Source organism: Solanum tuberosum, unplaced genomic scaffold (assembly GCF_000226075.1).
Source record: "Solanum tuberosum cultivar DM 1-3 516 R44 unplaced genomic scaffold, SolTub_3.0 scf00319, whole genome shotgun sequence".
Taxonomy (NCBI): domain Eukaryota; kingdom Viridiplantae; phylum Streptophyta; class Magnoliopsida; order Solanales; family Solanaceae; genus Solanum; species Solanum tuberosum.
In genome coordinates, this window is record NW_006239243.1 from 673,705 (window position 1) to 697,378 (window position 23,674).

General features: G+C 35.9%; 3 protein-coding genes across 4 annotated transcripts; 2 read left to right on the forward strand and 1 right to left on the reverse strand.

Annotated features, from left to right (window-relative positions):
* Positions 1-607: 607 nt before the first annotated feature.
* On the forward strand, positions 608-7,194 carry LOC102587863 (uncharacterized). Its single transcript, XM_006360296.2, has 11 exons — positions 608-739; positions 829-915; positions 2,907-3,002; positions 3,083-3,158; positions 3,283-3,348; positions 3,467-3,546; positions 3,644-3,730; positions 3,829-3,966; positions 5,243-5,345; positions 5,602-5,810; positions 6,728-7,194. Exons 1-11 carry the CDS (start codon positions 674-676, stop codon positions 6,794-6,796), a joined length of 1,077 nt encoding a protein of 358 aa, XP_006360358.1. The 5' UTR covers positions 608-673; the 3' UTR covers positions 6,797-7,194.
* Positions 7,195-7,847: 653 nt separating this feature from the next.
* Positions 7,848-12,517, forward strand: LOC102588743 (uncharacterized). Its single transcript, XM_006360299.2, has 7 exons — positions 7,848-8,249; positions 9,033-9,269; positions 10,222-10,317; positions 10,419-10,541; positions 11,336-11,579; positions 11,686-11,723; positions 11,828-12,517. The coding sequence occupies exons 1-7, from the start codon at positions 7,887-7,889 to the stop codon at positions 11,927-11,929; spliced, it is 1,203 nt and encodes a 400-aa protein (XP_006360361.1). The 5' UTR covers positions 7,848-7,886; the 3' UTR covers positions 11,930-12,517.
* Positions 12,135-22,736, reverse strand: LOC102588189 (glutathione reductase, chloroplastic). 2 transcript variants are annotated; one of them, XM_006360297.2, is made up of 17 exons: positions 22,630-22,736; positions 21,491-21,641; positions 20,623-20,687; positions 20,298-20,367; positions 20,082-20,153; positions 19,398-19,601; positions 18,941-19,014; positions 18,775-18,858; positions 18,373-18,460; positions 17,740-17,821; positions 17,351-17,424; positions 15,834-15,941; positions 15,629-15,693; positions 14,428-14,541; positions 13,920-14,019; positions 12,968-13,021; positions 12,135-12,603 (listed from the first exon to the last, which is right to left on the reverse strand). In XM_006360297.2, the coding sequence occupies exons 2-17, from the start codon at positions 21,629-21,631 to the stop codon at positions 12,511-12,513; spliced, it is 1,488 nt and encodes a 495-aa protein (XP_006360359.1). In that variant the 5' UTR covers positions 21,632-21,641; positions 22,630-22,736; the 3' UTR covers positions 12,135-12,510. The 2 variants fall into 2 exon arrangements, with proteins under 2 accessions (XP_006360359.1, XP_006360360.1); XM_006360298.2 differs by lacking the exon at positions 22,630-22,736 and adding an exon at positions 22,007-22,156.
* Between the last annotated feature and the right edge of the window lie 938 nt (positions 22,737-23,674).

Sequence of the window (23,674 nt, forward strand, 5' to 3'; positions counted from 1 at the left end):
CTCAGTGAAATTCTATAAAGTGGGGTCTGGGAGGGTAAAGTGTAAGAAGATTTTATCATTATCTCGTGGAAATAGAGAGATTATTTTCGAAAAACTCTCAGTTCACGTGCTTCCAACCAAAGTAACAAAAAAAAAAGCAGTGAAAGAAAACATAATAAAAAAAGCATTATAGAGTCTACAAGAGAAAAATAATAACATTAGAATTATGTGATAATGACATTCAATATACAACATATGGCAAAAACTACAGAGTACGACTAGTTCTACAACAGACACTAGACCTACATACGACAAGACAACACTATATATATAATATAATATAATTTATTCATGATTAAGTGATATACATATGCCTTGCATTTATTGATTTGATATAAACATTAAGAAGCATATTATCGTTGCGGGAATGAAAGTTTTTTTTTTTTAATGAAAAAACTTGATCAAATTAAAATAATTGGGTTTCCATGTTGATTTGACTCTTGAACTAAAAGTACATTAGTGCAAAACCTGAGGGGAAAAAGTGGTCCATTAGAAAAAGTTCAAGGGCCTTTAGTACAATTTTACACCTTTTCAAACGTCGTCGTTTTTAAGTTTATGAATCTCCTCCTTCAATCTCAACTTCTTCTTCCCAAAACCACATAGATCAGATTCAAACTCCCAATCTCTCTCTACAATGGATCCAAAATCTTCTTACAAATTCACCTTTCTATTACTTCTCTCACTCTTCCTGCATTCTAAGGTATTTTTTAATATTTTTTTTGGTTACTGGATCGATGATTGTATTGTAAATTTGTGAATTTGATGTTTGAATCTTGAAATTTGATCCAGTTTGCTGATGGAACCTCTTCAGTGTTTTTCCTAGACAACCCATCTCACCGTTACTTCCGTTCTCCTTCTTCCGATGCTTCTTCTAAGGTATTTCGACTTTTTAACCATCTGGGTGTTTCTTCAATTGTAAGATTTTTTGTTCTGTTGTGATTGGTTAGTTGTTGAATATCGAGATTGGGGAGCTTTAGAACAATATAATGACCATTTGGGAACGTGGGGTTGTTGTAATTAGGATTAAAGATGTGAACTTGATAGTAGATATGTGAATTGAAAGCTTAGCAACTGCCATTACTGGTTTGGAGCTAAATGCCAAAGATATTGCAAGTCAACTAGTTTGAGATTGGGGAGCTTAAGATCAATATAATGACCATTTGGGAACGTGGGGTTTATTGTAATTTGAATTAAAGATGTGATTTTGATAGTACATATGTGAGTAAAAAGCGTAGAAATTTTGGTTAGTGATTTGGAGCTAAATGTCAAAGATATTGTGAGTCAACTAGTTTAAGATTGGGGAGCTTAAGAACAATATAATGACCATTTGGGTTGTTGTATTAGGATGAAAGAGGTGATTTTGATTGTAGATATGTGAAATGAAAGCTTAGCAAGTTCGGTTACTGATTTGGAGCTAAATGTCGAGCAATATTGCAAGTCAACTAGTTTGAGATTGAGGTGTAGTTGAATATACCTGTGTGTGGTTGATTTTAAGACAAATTATTTAGTATTAGCTCGAATAGAGCAGAATGGTTTACATGATTCATATGGTTGGTACCAACTATCTTGGAATTGAAGTGATTTGATAGTAGATATGTGAATAGAAAGCTTAGCAGCTTCAATTTCTGATTTGGAGCTAAATTTTGAAAGATATTGCAAGTCAACTAGTTTGGGATTGAGGTATATAGTTGAATATAAGTGTGTGTGCCTTGTGTGTTTGATTTTAAGACAAATTATTTAGTTTGGGGTAGAGAAGAACGGTTTAGATGGTTCATATAGTTGGCTCCAACTATTTTGGAATTGAGGCGTAGTTGAATAAAATGTTTTCCCTAAGAAGCATCATGAAGGTTACCCTCCTTCAGCAGATTGTTTTCTGTGTACATAACCATATATTCATGATATTCACATGGTGGGTAACATGTGTTAACTCAAAGTAAATGATTTAATGTTGAGAGCTTATAGAGCACTCGTGTGGACTAACCTTCAAGATCCACTATTCTAGCCTTGTCCATCGTTTGTGTTTGGATATACTTCCATAAGCTAGTAATTTTGACTTTTGAGCATAATTTTAGGAGTACCCCGTTATCAATATTCATGAAGACGCTGACACAGCAAGACTTTTAAGATGGCGTAATCACGTTATAAAATTTCAGTTTAATGATAAGACAAACTGAGATCAAATACACAGACTCCAATGCCAGAAGGCTCCTGCCTAGGCGGGCAATGGGGAAGGCGAATATAGACAGCCTTACCTCATTGGAGAAGCTGCCTCCAAGATTCAAATCCTGGTCGCCGACAGAAATTTATACTGCTTCTACATTGTTCCGAGGTTTGCTTTTGACATGTGAACATCAAATACACCCAAAAAAAACAGCCTCTCTAATGCACCCAAGGGTGTGGCCTAGAGGTCAATGAAGTGGTTGAGAACCATGAGGTCTCATGTTCAATTCCCAGTGGAGACAAAAAACACTAGGTGATTCTTCCCATCAGTTCTAACCTTGGTGGATAGAGTTAGTTGGTACCTCCTGCTGCTGGTGGGAGGTGACAAGTGTCCCGTGGAATTAGTCGAGGTGCGCTAAAGCTGCCCCGGATACCACAGTCATAAATAAATTAAAACAGCCTCTCTGACTAATATTTTAATATTCCACTTCAATTATTATGTTCAGACTCTGGGAATAGGTATTATTATCTACACAGCAAGACATTGCCTCTGTAGTTTCTATCAATCTGAGTCGCCAAACAACTTGACAATATGACATTACAAGTTCCTCTAGATATTTTGTTTGAAGTTAGACATCCATTTTTAAAATTTACCGTAGTCTAATTATTTTTAATTGACTAACTGCATAATTGTCTTTTGGTCACAGATAAGTTCCTTGTCTCTTTCCGAAGTTGGTGCTACTGTATCAGTCTTGCTTGGTTTTGCACCTCCTGCTACTCTTTCCTCTGCCAGTTCATCAAAGGTAGGAAAGATGAATCATTTATTAGCTAATGTTTTGACTTTAAAGCGAAATATACATCATCAAATATCCATTGGTTGCAGTTGAATGAGGTACTCGTACCAAATCCATTTGATAGGCCGGGTTCTGTCCTCATCCTAGAAGTTACAGGAGCTGAAGGTATGCAAGCTGGAATAAGATAAAGAACATACTTATTGGACATTCTAGTGTCTTTTTTGTCTTTTAATCTTCTATCTGGTGATTATATAAGATTGTGCTTATTGATGCCCATTTGTTGTAATAGGTGTTTCTTTTGAGGCCCTTAGAAGCAATGTAGTAAACGAAAATAGAGCTGACATTCAACTTCCAGGTAGTTGTCTTTTACTTTTATACATGTTGTAAGGTGTTTTACTAGATTGATATGTTAATTACTCGTAAAAAAGGAGAATTAGATTGGTTTATGTCTAATTAATGTGACATGTATGCAGATGCAGATAAAGTTTCTCTTTTCTCATTGGATGAACCAACAACAGATGCGGAATATTCAGACAAAGAACTAAGTGAATTTGTGAGCGTCTGTTAGCAGTTGCATTGCATGATTATCTTTTCACATTGAATAACTTCAAGGTCATGCAACTCATGAGAGGTTTGATATTTGTAAGCAGGCATCATGGTTGAGTGGTTCATACGTGAATGGAGAGCTGACAATCCCCTCGGATGATGACGCTAATTTGATATTTCAATTGTCAAAGGTACTTTTTGAGGCTTAACAACCTATACTATGACTTCTTTTTGTATTGTTCTTTCCTATTAGGCCTATATTGATTGTCCTTTTTTACTTGCGGCACAGGAAGCAGATAGGGAGTTTGTAACAAGTCTTGTTTCACTCACCCATAAGATTCAAAGAGCAATGGAGACGCACCAAGATTTGTCTGGAGCTGTGCACCATCCATCTGAGCTAATTTCTGGAAAATTTGATGGCCTTAAGGTTACATTTGAATCCTGAATTTACTTCAAGATATAATTTTTCCTTTACCCCAAATTAAGCTTTAGTACATACATGATATCTCTCGTATATTTTAAACTATAGATTATGAACAATGATCTTTCTCTCTTTGCCTTCTCCAATTTCAGTCAGGTTCTGTACTAATGCATTTTTTGTCCCTTGTCTCTAATTAACCCTAATTTCCAACCTCTCCCTAGCTGTACTGGACTGCTGTATATCATATTACCATAGTTTCTGATGTACTAACTGTTCCTTGAATATTGATGATAACCTTGACTTCTAATTACTGATGTTTAAGCTCATCACCTCTCATTAGTTAATTGTTCTGTTTTGGTTTGAAGGATCCGTCAATAATTACAGAAGTTGCAGCTGAACTCATCACCCCTATAAGAAAAGATTAAACCAGTTCCATATGATCATTACAACAACATACCCAATGTAATCCCACAAGTGATGTAAACAAGATATGGTAGGGGAGATGGTAGATCTAGTTGATTTTATAGGAAACTTGTAAAATCTGTTTTGCCCTTGAAGGGGGTGTTCCCACCACTTGTGGGATGTAAGTTTCCACGTCATCATCCCCTGGATGATGATTTTTCTGATTATAAAGTTACCCTTATCTCAAAAAATAAATAAATTCCATGAGTAGGATATGGAAAAGGTAGGATGTACATAGACCTAACTCCTCTACCGTTGTGGGGTAGAGAGGTTTTGCATAGATCCTCGGCTCAAAAGAATGTAGATAAAACATGATAGAAAGGAAAATAATGACAACAAAATAGCAAGATAAACAGAGCAAATGAAGTAACAGGTAATAGTGAGAATTGAAGAACGCATTACCAAAACAGGCTACGAAAAAATTAATGGTAACAAAGTGGCAAGATAAACACAAACAATGAAACAACAAGTAACAAATAAATAAAAACAAAGTAAATGTTACTATGCAAGTACTAGATAGTAATACTAATAATGAGAGACTAGTCCCCTGATTCTCCCATATAAAAGTGCTACAACACTCGGCTACCTACTAACCTTCCTTTCTAGGGTCATGTTTTCAGTAAAGTTGGACGTGTGCCATGCAGTTCCAGATAATCATTAATGTCTTTTATGTCTGCCATTTGTCTGGAAAACGAAAATTCTTATCCTATATTGGTGGTAATCTGAAATATTTGACCTCACTTAAGATACATACACGAGGCAAACATGAAACATGTTATACAGGCCATACCAGCTCAATTAATCTTTTGATTTCTTGTAGGCTCTCAAAGAGCAGTATGGAGCAGAAGGTGTTGTGAAAGGAACTAAATTGTTCGGTATTGTGATGTCGAAGATGTTTGATTCCTTAACTGAAGCCTATAAAGGTTGGATTTTGTTCTCTGATTTTGACAAATTTGATACAACTTTTAGCAGCTTCAGCGATCTCTGAATCTGCATTTGGTTATGTAACAAGAGTTGAATTTACCCATCTAGTGTATTCTTGAAACTGAGGCAGCGTTTCATGAAAGCACTTGAACTTCTTAAATGGAAAAAATTTGTGCAGTAATTAAGAGAAGAATGTGTTCCTTTATTTCTTCCTTTCTGATTTATGTTAAATTCAACTCGGTATTACTCATGCAGGTCAAATTGTTGGAGTCATTGTCTGTAATGAAACACCTTCAGTAGCAGAGCCATTATTTGACGTCGTTTTCACTTCTCAACCATCTGCCCGCTGGCTGGAGGAAACACAAACTTCACCTAGTTCAACTGCTATTGAAGAAATTATATTGGTTAGACGAACCGTTGCATGGATTACAGGACTCTTGCTTATAATTGCCACTCTATTAGGAGTAAGTTTTTCTGACCAAATACATTTCAGTGCTTCAATTTTCAGAATTGAAAGAACTGTTGCACATTTGTTATAGGTGACCATGCATGGGATTAACTATAAGTATAGCAATCTAAGAATACATGACACTTACAGATGGACCAGGCTGATAGTTTTAGAACAGAAATATAGATATTTCTAGGTTGTTTTCTACGATATGTACTTCATCAAAGAAAAAAGTCCACTTTATTTAGATGGGCTTAAAATTCTTTTTAGTCAAATCCACCCCGAAGAGGGTTGAAGTGATTGTTGAGTTCTTCTCCTCCAACCTTTGGACCTCTCGGGAGCTGTCATAAGGTACTGAAGTTTCTCAGGAGCTATAATGAGGCACTGTGGTTTCCAGCAGTAGAGCGAGGCTTGGTTTGGGGAAGGCATTGGCCTTTTCTCCATTAGTCGAGAAGATAGTTCTCTAGTTTTAGCTTTTGACAATTGGAACTAGACTAGTGATTCTCATTGCACCCCATTAGGTAGTGACTCGGTGACTCCTCTGCCTAAGCTGATGAATAAATATAGAACAACAGTATTAGCAGAAGAGAAAGCAGACAGTGGGTGTAAACACTAAAATGTTGTAGCACAGCCACTGTAAACATGTGGAAATGCAGAAGTGAATAAGTTTCGCAAGCATTTACTGTTGCTTTAGATGGGCTTCCAAGTCCTGTAGGTTCTGAATAATTGCACCAAGAGTTTCCTTTTTCTTAGAAAGCATATGTATAGTTTCCTTTGTCATAGATTATCTTCAATCTCGGACGTGATTTGTAGGGTGGGGATGATTATATTTCTTTATTTTTAGCGCTCTTCTATAACATGTTATCATGTGGTCTTCTCGTTTTCCTTGTACATTGTTTTTTTACAACTCATGGCATCTCTAAATGAATGCAGATCTACTTTCTCCTCAACATGCCACTTACAAGGGACACCCTTCTCTATTCTAACGTGAAGCTCGACTAGAATTCTAATGCTGCATTAAACGTCAGGACATCAATGGTGCAATCTGCCCATGATATTGTACAATTGTGATTCTCTCTCATTTCCTGTTGTTTAAATTATATTGCCATTGCCAAAGATCAACTTATAGCTGTAATAAAGCTGGTTTTGCCTTCCGGGGGTTTTCACGACACTAGCTGTTTGTATTGTAGCAAATATATGGGTAATTATTCATGGAAGCAAATGGGAGGAACTGTTGAAGTGAAAAAGGGGTTGAGGAAACAGATTGTGTTTTTGCTTTTGTGTATTCATTTAGATTCTGGTATTATGCTCTTTATATTTGTTGTATTCCAAAACTTGAACAATGGAATATCGTCTGCTTCAATATTTTTGTCGATGAATAAGATTTCAAATTTGGATCATCTGGATTCTGGTACATTGAAATATTTTGAACACCGTTTACTCGCTTCAGAACAATTTTAGACTTTTAGATAAGATGTTTGATGTTTAAGTCGTTGAAGTTCAGGCAAAAATGATTTGATCTTCGATCATATGTACTTGAATTTCAAGCAAACATGATTCTACTAGGGCAACTTAATGCTTAATGGTTGATTGCTTTGGACAATAAAAATAATATTTATACTTTCTGTGATTCAACTTATGTGGCATTATTTGAAAAAATGACTTACATTACCTCAAAAACAACTTTCTTTCCATTTGTCCTAGCTTTGACAGAGAGAGTTACCTGGTACTCGTTATTGGTGGGAGGTGGTAGGTATTCCATGGAATTAGTCGAGATGGGCAAAAGCTGGTCCGAACACCACGATCATCAATTTTTTTTATCTCAACAACCTACTTAATGTTAATCGGAATGACTCAATTGATTTGAAGGGCTGATGAGCCGGATCGATTCCCTTTAAATGTCTTTTGTCATTTTTGTAATGAATGCATAATAGAGAAGCACGACATATAATTTGAAATAAATTGGAGCATTTAGCATAATGCACTGTTTAGCTTCCCGCCAGCTAAAAATATCTCTAATTAGTTTTTTCATATAAATAAATAAAAACCGTTAAAACTGAACAAAAAAAATCTGTTAACAGTTTTCACATCCATGGCGTCTTCACTACCACTGAGTTTCCATATCTTCACCTCAAATCTCCATAACAACACTTACACACCTAAATTCTTCTCTCTAAAAAACTCCTCGGCATCCTTCTCTGTATCTCACGTTTGCTACAGTGGTTCGCCGGAACGGGAGGAGTCGCGGTGGTTAAGGGAAGAGCAGCGGTGGTTGAGGGAGGAGCAACGGTGGTTAAGAGAAGAGAGAAGGTGGGAAGCGGAGCGAGAAGCTTTGTTGGTTCAAATTCGGGAGTTACAGCTTCGTGTTAAGGAGCTTGAGAGTAATAGGGATTCGCTTCTTCCAGAAGCTACTTCTGTAACGGAGACGGTAGCTAATATTGCTAAGTTATTGCAGGTGCGGTACATGGATGACGGATCTATTTGAATTTGGGAATAACAAATTGTTGATTGACTTGTGCGTACTAACTAAATGCCCTAAAAATGGAAATGAAGTGAAATCACAAATTTTGTATAATTTGATTTGGATTATTACACCTGATTTAGTTTAGTTTCTTATTAATCGGTGTTCCTAATTGCAGTTTGAGCTTCAGTTGAATTGATTATTCAGTATTGAGCTGAATTTTTGGTTTAATAAGGGTCTCTAGTAGCAGCAACAACACTGGAAAAGTGATTTTTTTCGTAGTTCGGAGTCGGAAAAGATGAGAGTAGGCTCACTAGTCTATCATTGTATAATTAAAATGTGAATGTCTAAATTGCTAAGTATACTCTTTAGATGTGTGATCATGTTTACTGAACTATATTAGTATCAAAATTTATGATTTTGAGGCTTTTGGTGTTCTTTTCTTTTGTACTTTTAGAAATTCAGCTTGGAAAATGTTTCCCTTTCTTTATATTAAAGTTTCACAAGTTCATGAGTTTCTGAGATCAGTAAATGATTATCTTTAGGTAATTTGCTTTTGATTTGTTTGTTTGATTCACAGATGCTGGTAAATTTGTTACTTTTGCTTTGAGAATTTAAGGAAAAACAAACACAAATAAAAATAAAAAATTCTATTCATTCGTAAGCTTTTTCTTTTTTGGTAAATTGGTACTAAAAGTTTTTGAACAGTTCTATAACTAGTGCATACATGAAAACCTTATTTTTATGTTTATGTTTCTTTTTTTTTTGGTTTTCTAGATGCTGAAGGAGGGGGAGGGGGGAAAGAATGTAACTGTGATTGCCGAAACTGGGTCGATTGCGTTGCCATTAGTTTTAGAAGCAGCAAAGCAAAATGAGGTTGTTGTCAAGGAAGCACCACAACAAGAGAAGGTGATCAGGGAAGTTCCTAAAGAGTCAGAAGGAGAGGGTAACAAAGCCAAGAAGAAGCGGACTTTGAAAATGGGATCTGAAGGAGATGAAGTTCGACTGCTGCAGGTCTGCTAACTTAGAGTCACCGTGTCTTTTTATCACATTAACTTGGTTAAATCAACTCTCCTGCTTGTTTGATTGATTCTTTGCTTTCTATTTTGTATTTTGACATATACCAGATGCATGACATAACTTGATGAAGTTTTCAATTTAAAGACAGTACCAAAATAAAATGTGATCTTAAAAGAACTCGCTGAGAATCTGGAAGTAATGAAAACTACGTGGAAACTGAGTAATGAATTTTGATAAGAGATTTACAAGAAATTGTTCTTGGTACAGCTGCTGAAAACCCATTATGGGTCAACCTGTAAATTTGAACCCAATTGTTCATTTACTCTATACTTGCAATTTATTCTTCCATCAGCAGAGCTTGTCTGTCACGTGATCTTCACGTGACAAGTTTCCTTCCAACATGAACAGACTGGTAGTCCTTGTACCATTGTCACCACGTAGTCCAAGAGTACCCAGGATATTATGAGGATAAAATGAGCTTAGTTAGTAGATAGCTTGAAGCATCAAAAGTGTTATTGTCCCAAGTATACATCAGCACCAAAGAGTTTAATATTATATGACGGTCACTTCCCTTATTGGTATTGTTATAGCTCTCTTGCTCCAGTATTTTGGTCAATCAAGCTAATTTTACTGAGGTATCATGGATGTGGCACAGAATACCTGACTTCCTGTTTTGGAGTCACGTTTTCGTAGTTGTGTTTATCTCTTAGCTGAATAAATTAGTGATAACAGAAAACTGTGTAAATTCAGACTTCCTTTATCCCTGTGTGTTGTGAACTTCATGCACTTGCCGGAAACTTGGATTGTGTTGGATCACATAAGCACATATGTAATGGTTCGTTTGCATTGATTAGTTCTGGATTTGCTTTTTTACTTTTGCAGTTTTCTCTCCTTAGTGGGTCTATATACTTCTACTTAAATATACCCTTCCATTTGCCCTTTTCAGGAACAATTGTTAAAATTGGGCTTTTATTGTGGTGAAGAAGATATGGAATTCTCCAGCTTCTCTAGTGGGACTGAGCGTGCTGTGAAAACTTGGCAGGTTTGTTTCCATTTTGTAAACAGGAAAGTCTCAAATTATATTTGTTTTGGCTGTGGGTAAAATACAGATGATTCATATTTCTCTCCTATCCATCTGAGCAGGCTTCATCTGATTTACGAGAAGATGGCATTATGACTTCCGAACTTCTTGAAAAATTATATATGGTGCAAAATATTGACAGAGTGAAGGAAAATCCCAAACAACCAGATGGAACTGAAGCTAAGGTGTGTTATCCCTTTTGTCAATACTGATATCTTGCTCTCCCTACAAATTTCGAACTTGAACCTGTTACTCATAGCAGATGTTTGGTTTACCTTTGCTGTTTTTCTTTTTAACAAAAAAACTTTGAGTGAAGAGGTTTATCTGACATCATTCCAGAATAGAAGCTGTGGCACTATCTGGTCTTGTATGAGTGCTTTCTTCCATGAGACTGTTTCACCATTGTTTCTTGATATGTCATTCATAGAGAATCTTGGAAAGAGATACGTATTACAAACTCCTAATATGATATAAATCAAGGAATAGGAAAAATGAAATTTCAGTAGTTGCATGGTCTTACTATATAAGTCTTTATGACTTAAATTATGCATTTTTCTATCAAGGAAGGTAATAAAACAGACCCATTAGTTGCCTTGACAAATCATATCTGCATGGAATTAGCCATTATTTGGGACCAGTTGAACCTCGTTTTTCCCCCACTGTAGTTAATTGTAATGCCATTGACATTGTCCATACCAAAAGTTGGTTATGAAAATTTGGACGCGTGTATTATACTTGATAGTGAATCTCTCCTGCTATCAAACTGTCTGCTAATTTAAGGACATTTGGGGTGTGCCATGAAGTTTTGAAATGGCTGAGGCACTGACCATAAGTATTAAATTTGGAACACTTTCATTACAATGATATCATTAGTGTGGGTTTCCAATGTCAGTTGTAATTCAGATTCATCCTAGATAAAACATAAGTAATCTCGATTAGTTTAGTTTACTATAATCTGATGTTGTTCTTTCCACCTCAGACTAGTGCAAATGGTGCACCAATTGCATCTATCATGGAAATAGAGGAAGTTCAGCAGACCATTGTGAAAGAAGATGGTGTATCTGAAACTGAGGTTTCACACCATCGAGTCTTTCTCCTCGGAGAGAACCGATGGGAAGAACCTTCCAGACTTTCTTCAAGTAAGAAACCAGCAGAGACTACTAGTGGCAGTACCACCACGACGTGTATTACTTGTCGTGGAGAGGGTCGCATATTATGCATGGGTATATATTCTGTCCCTTCTCTTGTCTTTGTATCTTAATTAGTACTAAGTATTGAAGAACATGAAGGATTATAGTCAAACATTGAGGGTAATTGTGTTTTGTGCAGAATGTGATGGGACTGGTGAACCAAACATTGAGGAACAGGTTAGAGGACTCTGAAAGCTTTTTACCATAACTGTACTTTTTTTATAGCAATATATAATTCTTCAAGTATTTAGTTGAGAAACTTATGTTGGAATGTGTTGCAGTTTATGGAATGGATAGATGAAGGAATGAAGTGTCCTTATTGTGAAGGCCATGGATTCATAACTTGTGATGTTTGTCAAGGCAAAAAGATAATGCAAGCTTAGTTTTCAAATTTTGATTCTTCACCTTTGGAGGTAAATTGTATAATTTTCGCAAGTATCAAAGATTATACCGATGCTAAAGTTGTAAATTATATTAATTGAAGTATATCTTGGTACATCAAACATATCTTTATGATTGAAAAATCTTCTATTCCGTGTTGAGTAAAACTAAGACAAACAAATTGAAAAGGCAAGTGCAATAACAACGTTCTCACAACTAGGATCTATTGAGGGTAAAGTGTACATAGACCTTACCCCTACCTCGTGGAGGTAGAGAGACTATTTCCGAAAGACACTCAACTCAGATTGGGGAGTACAATATTAACACCAAATCACTGCTTGAAACTTGCTGCTGGTATAAATATAGAAAAACCCAAGCTACTTTTTATTCAACATGCAGATATTACTATTGCCAACATTTCCCTGTTGGTCCTCAAACGTATTCAAAACCACAAAAACAAATCGCACCATGTAGCTAATACTATGAAGAGGGGTTGTAAATACTGAATGTAGGTGTTCTTTTTTTCCTCATGAAATCACCCTTTTTTAATGTGGTAGTATAGTTTTATCACATCTTTGGTTCCTCAGAGGTTTGTCTTTGGTTTGTTCGAAGAAATGCGCCTCGATTCTGAACGCATGGTCACAAACTCTTCTGCGGCAGAAGGATGTATTCCCACCTGGGGTAATAAATAAGGAAAATAAATGAAGTACGATATATATACATATATCTTGGTTAGAGAAAGCAGAAAACCAAAACCAAAACAAAAACAAGAATCAACTCACTATAAGATCTTCTATGTCACCATTCTTTAGTGAAGAGGAGTTGAGGATTCAGCCTATAGGGTAATCATTCTATGGAGTAGGTTTTCTTTCTTTCTTTCTTTTTTGGAAAATGTAACAAATACTATTCACAATAGCATATCCCAAATTTATCCGTGGACGGAATCTATGAAATCAAGTATTCACTCTGTTTCGTCTTACTGCAATTCTCTTAGTACTTGGCATTTTAGGAAGAAATTGTAAAAGTAACGTAAGACTTACTGTACTGTCAAACTGCTCCTTGGTTGCTCCACACTTTAGTGCAACGGCAATGCCCTGTGTTGGAGGAACGAAGAAATTTTATCAATCATGATCATGATGTAGAAACCTTAGAATGATGGTAAAAGGAAGAAATTCACGAGGGGCACCTAAGGATGAAAATTTTAAAGCTTATCTGTCATCCAGGAAGAAGCCATATTGTTACTTGATTCGTTATTTTGTTTACTCAAATTAAGCTTGGGGAGAAAAAATGCTGAAGATTTTATGTTCCCTTTTGGGGGCCAATAGCTGGAGGAAAGGTAGCTAAGCATATCTAAAATTGTGCATGCTGGGAAGTAAAAATGCAGGGAAGAATGAAGACAAGTGAGGGATAATCTAATATTAAGGGCCTACCACCTGTAACCATGAGGTTCTAGAGGTTGGTGTCAGGAAGCAAAGTTGGGAAAACCATTGTTGGGACTCCTGAGTAGGGGGGTTTCAAGGGTGAGGATTATCATACCTATGGGACAAGAAGGATGCGGAGGAGAATGAAGTCTTACACGAAATGCATATAAAATGAAATTGACTACAAAGATGACAAAGGCAGTGATACACAATGTCCAAAATTGAAATAAGGCATTCAGCAAAGACGTGTGAATAATGAAACTTAAAATGGAAATTGGATTTCAGGAGAGACATTGCTTGAGAGACGCTTAATGATGGAGGCTGTTAAACATTATTATGCAACAAAAAGGATGCCACCCTCAAAGATGCTGAAAATTAGTTGGAGCAATCATATTCTGCCATTAAGACTCAGATGCACCAACTACATGGCATAATACTCAAATTATTCACAGTTGAGAATCTCATTATAGCACTCATGAAGAGGCAATATAAAAGGTTAAAATTAACACAAACATAGAAAAAGCAAGTGTACAAGCAAATTATACGCAGCGCTGAAGCAGAAAATACATGCCTGCATGATTTCAGGTGCATCTGGACCGCACATGGATGCCCCTAAAACTTTATCCGTCTGGGCATCAACAAGAAGCTTCATTACTGACTTCTCTGTTCGTCTGTTACAGTATGAATGTTGTGAATTAGTTGCCACAATTCTACTTTTTATTGGTGTGATCAATTTGTAAATACGAAAAACTGCTCAAGAATCAATACATAACATGACTCCAAGATTAAACACTGCAGTCGTTCAATCACAGGAATGCTACATACAAGAAATCAGTAATCATCAAATATCCAGTACCCATCAAAAATGCTGATATTGGAGAAACATTTTGAACAAATAAAAAGATAGAGAAAAGAAAAATCTCCCCTCCGTTGTAGCTTAAGCTTACGTGCACACACAAGAATCATGGAGGGACAGTGAATTGATTTACGAGCCAGGTAAAGAAGAATTAGCTGTACTATTAGGTACACATTTAGGGGAAACCTACTGACAACAAATCAAAAAGTAATTTGGTTGGTACCCAGAAATGGTGTTCTTCATTGGATTGAATGTTGACGTGTAAACTGAAACTTCTCCATTTACTTGCTCTGTGGCCTGTTCTTCGCTAAACCCCACAACAGAGAGAGGCGGGATGCTGTCCAGCAAAAATAATATACTTGTTATACATTCAACCAAAAATATCAAACAAGATATTAATCATGTGATTAACCTCAAAGAAATACTTTCTACCAGGTATGGGCTTACTTCACAACATCGAAGCAATTAATTTCAGAAGTTTGATAAGAAAATGAGAACTGATTAAAAAAAAAAAGTACCCATCCACACTTCAGAGCTAAAGTAACTGCCACTACTGGCTTTTATTGCCGATTTGCTTCTCTAGATAATTTGGTATCACTTAAGCAATTCACCCCCACACTTCATAAAATCGTCGACTTCATTGTCTAGTTTTCATCAATTGACATCAACTTGGGTCTAACCCAACCCCAAAAGCTAACCCAAGAGTTGAGGACTGTCTAAGATATAAAGAGACTACAGTTCATATCCTCAATCCAGTGGGGCACTCCAACACCATCGATGCTTTGTACTGGATATCTAGGATGTGGATAACATAACTTGGGGTCCAACATTGGGAAACACAACAGGGATTGGTCTGATATTGTTATGATAGCAAGAAAATGGACCTTAGGCCTAACTCAACCCCCAAAACTAGCTCAGGAAGTGAGTAGTCTCCAAAATCATCTGTAAAACTACCTGCTATTCCCGCAGCCAATGTGTGACAGTCTAAACATAATTGATTTCCGATAAGTATCGGCTTCTGCCGCTGTCCTAAAACACTTCACAAAATGTTGACATCGGCTTTTCTATGAAATTGAACTCAAAAAGTCTCAATTTCTCTGGCGAATGTTTCCATCAGCTGTCCTATGAGATAGAATTCAAGCAATCAATTTCTTTGTTGTCATGTTTTCTCTAGTAGAAGTCAGCTCTTTATTGACGGTTGTAGAAGTTGTACTTCCTAAAAGAGACTTGGTAACTCCAACAACTATGTATTGGGAGATCTTTCTCAAATTGATTCCACTAGTTTCAAACTAAAATAAAGGATGACATTTAGGAACTGACCTACAGTTCGTTAAGGACTAGGACAAGCTATTTGGGATGAAGCGTTACAAACAGGTCACAATAACAAGAAAATAAGCAATCAAGAAGGTATATCAAAGAAGTACCAGAACACAGCACATGGGATATGTGAATAGTCAGGCTTGGTAGGCTTTCCACCGAAAACAGTTTTCTGCAGACATGAAGCACAACGTAAGTAGGCAATAATCTTTCAGGAGATGACAACAAAAGCAACCATAGTGAATCCAGCAATCCAAGTTAAGGACAAATAAATAATTCTACTGGCAGTAAACAAGCATAAGAAAAAGTTACCGCAAAACAGGTTCCTTCCATCAAAGCAACAGGAGTAAGATTCATTCGATTGGTGACATCACCAATGGCCCAAATGCTGGGTATATTGGTGCGAGAGTACTCATCTACCTGGAACAAACATTAGGGAGGTCTCTCTCAAGACAACATCATGAAAAATCTTTACGTTGCTTGGAATTACAGCAATTTGCTAAACAAGGTTATCAATAAAAGGCAATATTAAATACAAAATGAAACATAAGCATGTTTATTACACTGATGCTAGTAAGAAAATTAACTAAATCATATCCTCCTTATCTGAGTATTCCTGATCTATGGATAATAGGTCGATTGATGTTTGATTATTTACCCAATTTTAACAAGTACAGATATACAGAGCTCCAAGGAAGGTATGTTTTTTCACTTGGTTGGAAGTGGTGGGGGTGCATTCTTATACATGTGAAAACATGCTGAAGACGTCAATTACTTTTTGCTACACTTGGAAGTTGGTAATCATTGGGGTGGACACTCTTGAGTCTTCCAAAATATAGTGGGCAATTAGTCAAGAATATGGCGTTCAACTTAGCCCTCAAAAGAAAAAAGATGCAAAGCATGGATGTAGGCATGTAGCTCCATTAACTCTTTAGGTATCTTGGAGAGAAAGGAATAGGAGAGCCTTCAAAAGTGTGAAAAATGATTTGAATAGATGAGGGCATGTCTTCTATTTCTAGTAAATTTTTGGTGCACCCACAATATTCCTGTTAGATGTTTGGGTGTTGTTTGCTTAAAAAACACATTATGGGTAAGTTCTCGACTCCCTTTCTCTTTTCTGTAAGGTCTCTTTTAGTATACAGATTGGATACTGAAAAAAATTCCACAGCCTTAATGAGATTATTCTTTATAGAAAACAATTGTTCTTGATAACAAAAAGAAAAAGCAATTGTCATTAACTTAAGTTAGTACTGAATATTAGAACAATTTTTATTTTTTTGAAATTGGTAGCATTGCTGAATATTAGAACAATTTAGAAGCAAGAAATTAAGAAACCACATAAGCCATGCATACTGACTAGCATTGAAAGCCAACAGTTAGAATTTCATATACTGGAAAAAAAGGAAGAGCATTTAAGGACTCCTAATGCAACTTTTCCCTTTGTTTTGAACTCTTCAATGTGTGTGGTAGACTGCCAGACGGGCTGAAGGGGATGCATATTAACATACAAGATCTAAAGTAACCCAGCTTAATAAACCACCCATACTAGACACTTCACATTTTTATATTCAGTTAACTCTAAAGTCCTGCAACTGCCTCAACGGATCTCATTCATCATAATACATTCAATAGATGACCTTACGCCATTAAAATTTTCAAAAAGGAAATTCGCATTCAAATTTATAGCTCAATACAGCATCACATTTGTAAAGAAGATGCGGGCAACATCTAAGAAAACCCACAATGCACCAACAATCATCATCTCCAAGATTTCATGAATAAGATAAATCAAGAAACTCAAATAATATGATAAAGCACTTGTTACTAACCTTCACCGCTTTCATGTTGTCAAGCTCGACACCAACAGCATCCAGATTCAACCTTTTTGTGTTCGGGAGACGACCTGCAATACATAGTATTGAGCTTCTTAAGACCACTCAAACAAGATTGGGAATTTCAAAAAAAGAGGGGGGAAAGGACGTTGCTGGTTAAGAGACACAAAAGCACTGAAGTAATTAGAAAATGGTTCACTACATTGGCAACAGAGAGAAGAATAGGAGGAACTTCCAGTTGTATTGGACTGCAAGTTTAACTCATGGGAATTAAGGAGAAGATACTTGGACAGCCAAAAATAAAAAAATTGCCCAACCCAGTAGACTTAGTAAGGTGACTTCAGTTTCTCTATTGAGTATTGACTATATACATAATGTAAAATTACCAGTTGCAACGAGCACAACATCTGCCAATATCACTTCACCATGGTCTGTGTGCACTTTGATGCCACCTTCTGTTTTTTCAAGCTGAGATATTAAATTGCAGTTAGAAGTAGCAAATATGTAGATGCAATTACTCGAAATATGCAATATAGGCATAGCAAAGATAATCAATAGAACTTGGAATACGAATGAGATCAAAAAGGCCATCATTGGGGCAAACGATGCAATAGCTTCGGTTAGAGCAAAGCCCAAAATGGCATAACCAAATAATTGTTTTGTTGGTAAAACTATGTTTTCTTCGGGTAAAAGGAGTAGAAGAACATAACATAGGAGGATAGACAACACCTACTTTTTCCTTTAGGGTAGGGGTGGGGGTGTAACTAGAGGATAGGTAGTGCCATTTTAAGATAAATTGCAGAATAACCGATCAAACCAAACCATATTCTCCCCAGTCCCTTTCAAACTGGATAAAGAAGATGATGTAATTTCTCTTTTAATGATTCCAGTCGTATCAAACAGTAATTGGTGATGACCAAAACCTTAGGTAAATGGGGAAAAAATTAATAATTCCCTCTGTGGAACTACACCTAAAAAACAAGTGTTCAGTCTCCATACAGCTATGGGAAATAAAGTACCTTAGTCAATGTCGTGCAAGGATGCATAGTGATTCCTCTGCCTTCTAGATTTCTTGCAACTACAGCTCGCATTTCATCATCAAAACCTCTGCAATTTCAATTTGGTAATATTATAACGTCGCATGAGGTGTCACAAACTTATAACCACTAGCACTAGAATAGAACTCTCTTTTTTATTTTGATTTACACAACTCTAGAGCAGTGACTGCAGCAGTGGAGCCTGCTGAAAAGACTCTCTATTCCTTTGAGAAGAGAATAGTTGGTCTGACTGACTAACTACTTGGGAAAATAGACCTTCTTTACTCGATTTTCGGTGAATTGTAGTGTCTCACTTTGACAAGAAACCACTTCCCCTCTTTAGAAAAATAGAATAAGATGATGTATAACAAGACATATTTTCACCTCAGTGGGAGTTCCTTTCTGAAACATAGATCCACTGTTGAACCCATTCCTCGCCATATAGAAGCAAACTCAACAGCAATGTACCTGTAGTAAAAAAAACTAGTTCACATCCTAATTCATCAGTGTAAACGAACTCAAGAAAACGAAGATATGGATATGCACATACCCTCCACCAAGTATCACAGCACGCTTTGGTAACTCTTCCAAGCTCAAGGCTTCATCTGAAGTTATGGCTAGCTCCTATTTGCACAACATAAGGTACACAATTAAGAAAGAAAAAGGTAAACGACATAGAGAAGAGAAAATGAGACGCAACAAGAAAACCAAAGGAAAAGAAGGGAACAAGATTATACAATCAGCAAAGAGAAAAGATATAAGAGAAACTACTGGCTCTTTCTAAAGGAAACAAATGGAAGAGAAACCAGGGAGAAAGGTGCCCAGGAAGGGGACAAGATGATCATCAATCACATTGTTAAACATCCAACGAAAGTTATCCCACACACAGATTCTAGATTCAAGTTCTTATTTATGTAATGAACATGACAGGAAACAGAACCACCGAAATTTAAGCTCCATTTAACCATGTGGCAATAATTATGAAATTTTAGATGAATCTGATTCACCTGTCCTGGAATGTCTGGACGATGAGCCCTACTACCAGTTGCAATTAGAATGTGCTTTGCCGAATAGCTTATCTTGGTGCCATCCAGTTGAATTAACTCAACTTCATTTGGACCTACCACCCTTCCCTCACCTTCAAAGAGTTTAACTCCTGCATTTGAAAGTAGCCTCTTATAGATCCCATTTAACCGTACAATCTCCTCAGTCTGCAAGTTTGAAACACAACATTAGCAAAATTTGTCTCTTCGAATTTAAATTGTCACTCAAAGGAAAAACACAGGGGCTAGTGAAAAGGTGGACATTTCTGTTTCTGCATGTAAAATATATTAGTTTAAGAGGGTGTCCACAGATTAGGCCCGACAGTGAATACCATATCAAAGCTATCATACTCTCTGTTTCATTTTCCATAAGATGTTGACGCTTCAATCAAAATGAACTTTTAAAATTTCTTGTCTATATGAGATCAAACTCTCCACAATTATTTCCATTGTACATCCTCAGAGAAATGACAAATCATAGAATAGAATTCTTAGATGAGTATTGGCTCAGTTTAAAGGTAACGGTAAGGTCTGCATACACCCACCCTCCCCAGACCCCAATTGTGGGAATATACTGGGTATGTTGTTGGCGACGGCGGCTCAGTCCCTCTCATACAAAATTATATTTCTAAAAGAAGTTTGAACTACCTTTTTATGCAAAAGCTTCTTCCAGTTGAAATTGACTTTCTCATTCACTTCCCATCCATAATTCCTTGCATCCTGCAGGTCACCCAGAAGCATCAGAGGACCAAATAACTTGTATCCATTACACTTTACTGTTGTGTTCTCAAACTAAGGTAATGGCGGAACAATGGAAATAGATGGTTCTGTAAGCAAAAATATCTCGTAGGTGCAAAGTTTCACCTCCAATTCTGGCCCATAGGCTGCCCCATACACCAAAATCTTTTTAGGAACACAACCACGAAGAACACACCTGTAAAAACATGATTTACATTGAGCTCCTGTCATCTAATATGCATAAAACTGAAATAGTATAAGCACATACAAAAATGTTTCTACCACATGATATGTTTTTAAATGAAGAGCAATCTTTATTATTGACAGGTTACATATGGGACTTCAAGAGAGAGTCCATTTTCAATTGTAGTCATAAACCAACACAAGTGAAACCATAACATTAAATTAGTCTGCAACTGAAAAGGTTGTAAGAGAAATAATATGAACTCACGTTCCACCAACTCCCCCACTAACTTCAGAGCCGATAGGATCAAATGGAAGCTCACAGATTGCAACCTTCAAAATCAATATAAAATTATTGTGTAAAGGAAAATTGAATGGGTTCTTATTCAAGGATTAATAGAAGATAAGTAAATAAGAGTGGTAAGAACAAGTCACGGAACAACAGAAACATGTTTCATCATAATGTGATGACATATCCCAGCAGGAAATGCAACCATTGAGAAAGAGAGAAAACAAAAACCTCAAAATTTGTAACCAAGCATGTTGCTTCAGTTAATGGTACTCAGGACATAAAGCCATCAGAATGTAAGATTCTAAAGATGCTATATCCTATATTTATCAATATTTGATTATAATGTTTTCACCATCTACCTGTCCATGACTAGATCATTCTAGTCTTAAAGCTCTGTTAAATTGAGTTCCGCAAAGAAAAGCTTAAAATACCACCTGGATAGAATAATCATGACTTACAAAATGGACACTAACTATCTAGTCTAACCATTCTAGAAGAGACCAACTCAACCAACAAGTAAGAGGACAAGTCATTTTGGCATCAGTACTTATCCAGCTTGTCAATGTTGTTCAACAACGTGAATGGAAATTCACTCTTCATGTAATCACAAAGACGCTAAGACCAATAAATGAAAGCAGGAACAAACTTTTACTAGCTTTGCTGCATATCTCACTTGTCATATCCATCAACAAAACTAATGGAAATTTATCCCTTTCAAGCGACCTTAAAGCTACAGTTGAACAGAAAGATCCCAAGAACTCCAGTCCATTGCTTCGAACTAACAGCTGGACACATTAAATTGAAATAATTTGAATCATAAACAAATTGCAGAAGTACTATATACCTTAGCTCCATATTGGGCTGAAAACCGACTAGCTCGAACCCCACCACTTCCAGCACCTATTACGAATAAATCGAAGTCATAGTGCGCTTCTTCTTCACCAGGTTTGCTCAACTCTCCATCAATTAGCATCTTCCTAGCCATGATTACAAGTCTGTATGCACAACACCCATAAAGGAAAATCACCACTACTTTCATATACTGTTTAGCAGGAAAGAAATGCACAGAAAGAAGAAGGAGAAACAAGAGAACTCTTGTGATAAGTACATGGGAACTACCAAAAGAAGTTTAGCATAGCATTTCAAAACAAGGAGTTGAAAAAACTCAATATTTGAAACGACCCATTAAATTAAAGATGTCTAGAAAATGATAAGGAAGCAACTCGTCTGTAAATAACTCAAGAAAATAACACCTTAAAACAATACTAAATCTGTTTATACTTTTCTGCCACCCTTTAGTTCTTATATCACACCAAGATTCTTAGCAACAAACTGTAGAAAGAATCACATATTAGAATACCTTAGTGAATTTGAAGCAAACAGTTATCAGCAAAGTTAATCCTTTTCAGCTTAAGGAGATAGTTGGTCTGGAAAACTTCTGAATAGCACAAAGTGTTTATAAAAAAACTAAATGAAGATTTTTGAGTGGGTCAATGGAGAGATGTGTATACCTTAGTGTTCATACATAACTGTGGTTGAATCTTGACTGAAAATAAATAGTTATACGTGTATAGGAACTTTTAGAACTATAAAATTAATAACATATATTTCTCAAAAATATTATTAAAACAATAAATATAATCTTAGTCAAAGAAAAAAAGTTTCTTTTGGTCTCTATCAGTGAATACAGCTTATTTCCACACAATAACAATACTATTAAATAAAACATAAATAAATTCTCTTGCAGCAGCCCCAAAATCAAATATAATCACGCAAAATAAATAAAATTCATGTTTCACGATGACCTATCAAAACAACCGACAGCACACCGGTGCCGGATTGAAATCAAAATCCCAAAGCTCAATATTAGTATCAATTCCAGGATTTAAATCAACTAAAGGCTGTAAACCTCAATAAATAGTTCGACGATTTTCAAATTAAAACCTCAAAAAGTTTCATAGTAAGCTGAAAATATGAAATTACCAGTAGATATAGTGAGAAAGACAACTTCCACTCGCCGCCGGTAGACTATCGCCGGAGTAGACAACGGAGAATTAACTGCAAGTGCTCCTATATATATAGTGTAGAAATGAGAACCCGGTTTTATAAAACAAAAAATGAACCGGCACCCACCGGTTCATCTCAGGAATAATCAAAGTTCCCGGTTTTTTTTTTTTTTTTTGTGAGTGACTAGTCAAGAATATAGAAAAGTATTTCGATTTTTTTGAATTTTATATTTTAATAATCATGTATGTAAGTTCCCGAGTTTCCTACATAATAGTTTAAAAACAAAAACTCAAAATAGTTGAAATAATTTCGATGTATTTCGTAAACAACAAATATTAGGTACATTCTTCTCATTTGTCTTAGTCTTGATGAACACAATTATATATATGTTGCCGATGGAAGGGGATAGATATTCTGTAAAATTAGTCGAGTCTTAACTTTATATTTAATATACTATAGGTAGGGTGTAAGGTTGGAATACATTTTTTTTTTATATTACACTGTGAAATTTTATCGAGTATGTTATTGTTATATTATTTCAAAAGGCCTTTCATTAAAAAAGATGGTATGATATGACGATCTCCCGTTCGTCATGTTTGATGAATATAAAAGTTGTCTTGTGTTGAAAATATAACATGTCATACTAATAAAAAAAATAGAAAGAAACAAAAAAGAATAGAGAAGATAGGAAGGTTCATATGTATTGGCTAAATAAATAATCTTTATGGACTATATAATATAATATAATGAAAATAGTTTTAAGACAAATAACCTATTTTTTGGAGGGGTCCAAAATTAATGTAAAGCAACAATAAGACCAAATTCATTTTCATAATAGTTGGACTAACCAATCATAAAACTATAGAGTATTGATAATGGTGAAGGGGGACCATAACTAATAATTTGTTTTTTTTTTTTCTAAAAGGAAGAAGTTTTAATGTTTGATTTTGATTGCTACTTTGCAATAAATATGGTCATTTGCCCTACATAATAAAAGGGACGTAGTCTGAATGTATGCAGA

What these genes read in the sequence shown, in the direction of transcription:
- LOC102587863 (XM_006360296.2), top strand. Translation starts at nt 674, where the DNA reads ATGGATCCAAAATCTTCTTACAAATTCACCTTTCTATTACTTCTCTCA. An exon ending in GAAAATTTGATGGCCTTAAG is followed by an intron (nt 3,967 to 5,242) that starts GTTACATTTGAA and finishes GATTTCTTGTAG; the next exon opens with GCTCTCAAAGAGCAGTATGG. An exon ending in TAATTGCCACTCTATTAGGA is followed by an intron (nt 5,811 to 6,727) that starts GTAAGTTTTTCT and finishes AAATGAATGCAG; the next exon opens with ATCTACTTTCTCCTCAACAT.
- LOC102588743 (XM_006360299.2), top strand. Translation starts at nt 7,887, where the DNA reads ATGGCGTCTTCACTACCACTGAGTTTCCATATCTTCACCTCAAATCTC. An exon ending in ATGAAGTTCGACTGCTGCAG is followed by an intron (nt 9,270 to 10,221) that starts GTCTGCTAACTT and finishes TGCCCTTTTCAG; the next exon opens with GAACAATTGTTAAAATTGGG. An exon ending in AACCAAACATTGAGGAACAG is followed by an intron (nt 11,724 to 11,827) that starts GTTAGAGGACTC and finishes AATGTGTTGCAG; the next exon opens with TTTATGGAATGGATAGATGA.
- LOC102588189 (XM_006360297.2), bottom strand. Translation starts at nt 21,631, where the DNA reads ATGGCTAGGAAGATGCTAATTGATGGAGAGTTGAGCAAACCTGGTGAA. An exon ending in GCTGTGATACTTGGTGGAGG is followed by an intron (nt 18,859 to 18,940) that starts GTATGTGCATAT and finishes TTTTTACTACAG; the next exon opens with GTACATTGCTGTTGAGTTTG. An exon ending in TGGAAGGAACCTGTTTTGCG is followed by an intron (nt 15,694 to 15,833) that starts GTAACTTTTTCT and finishes TCATGTCTGCAG; the next exon opens with AAAACTGTTTTCGGTGGAAA.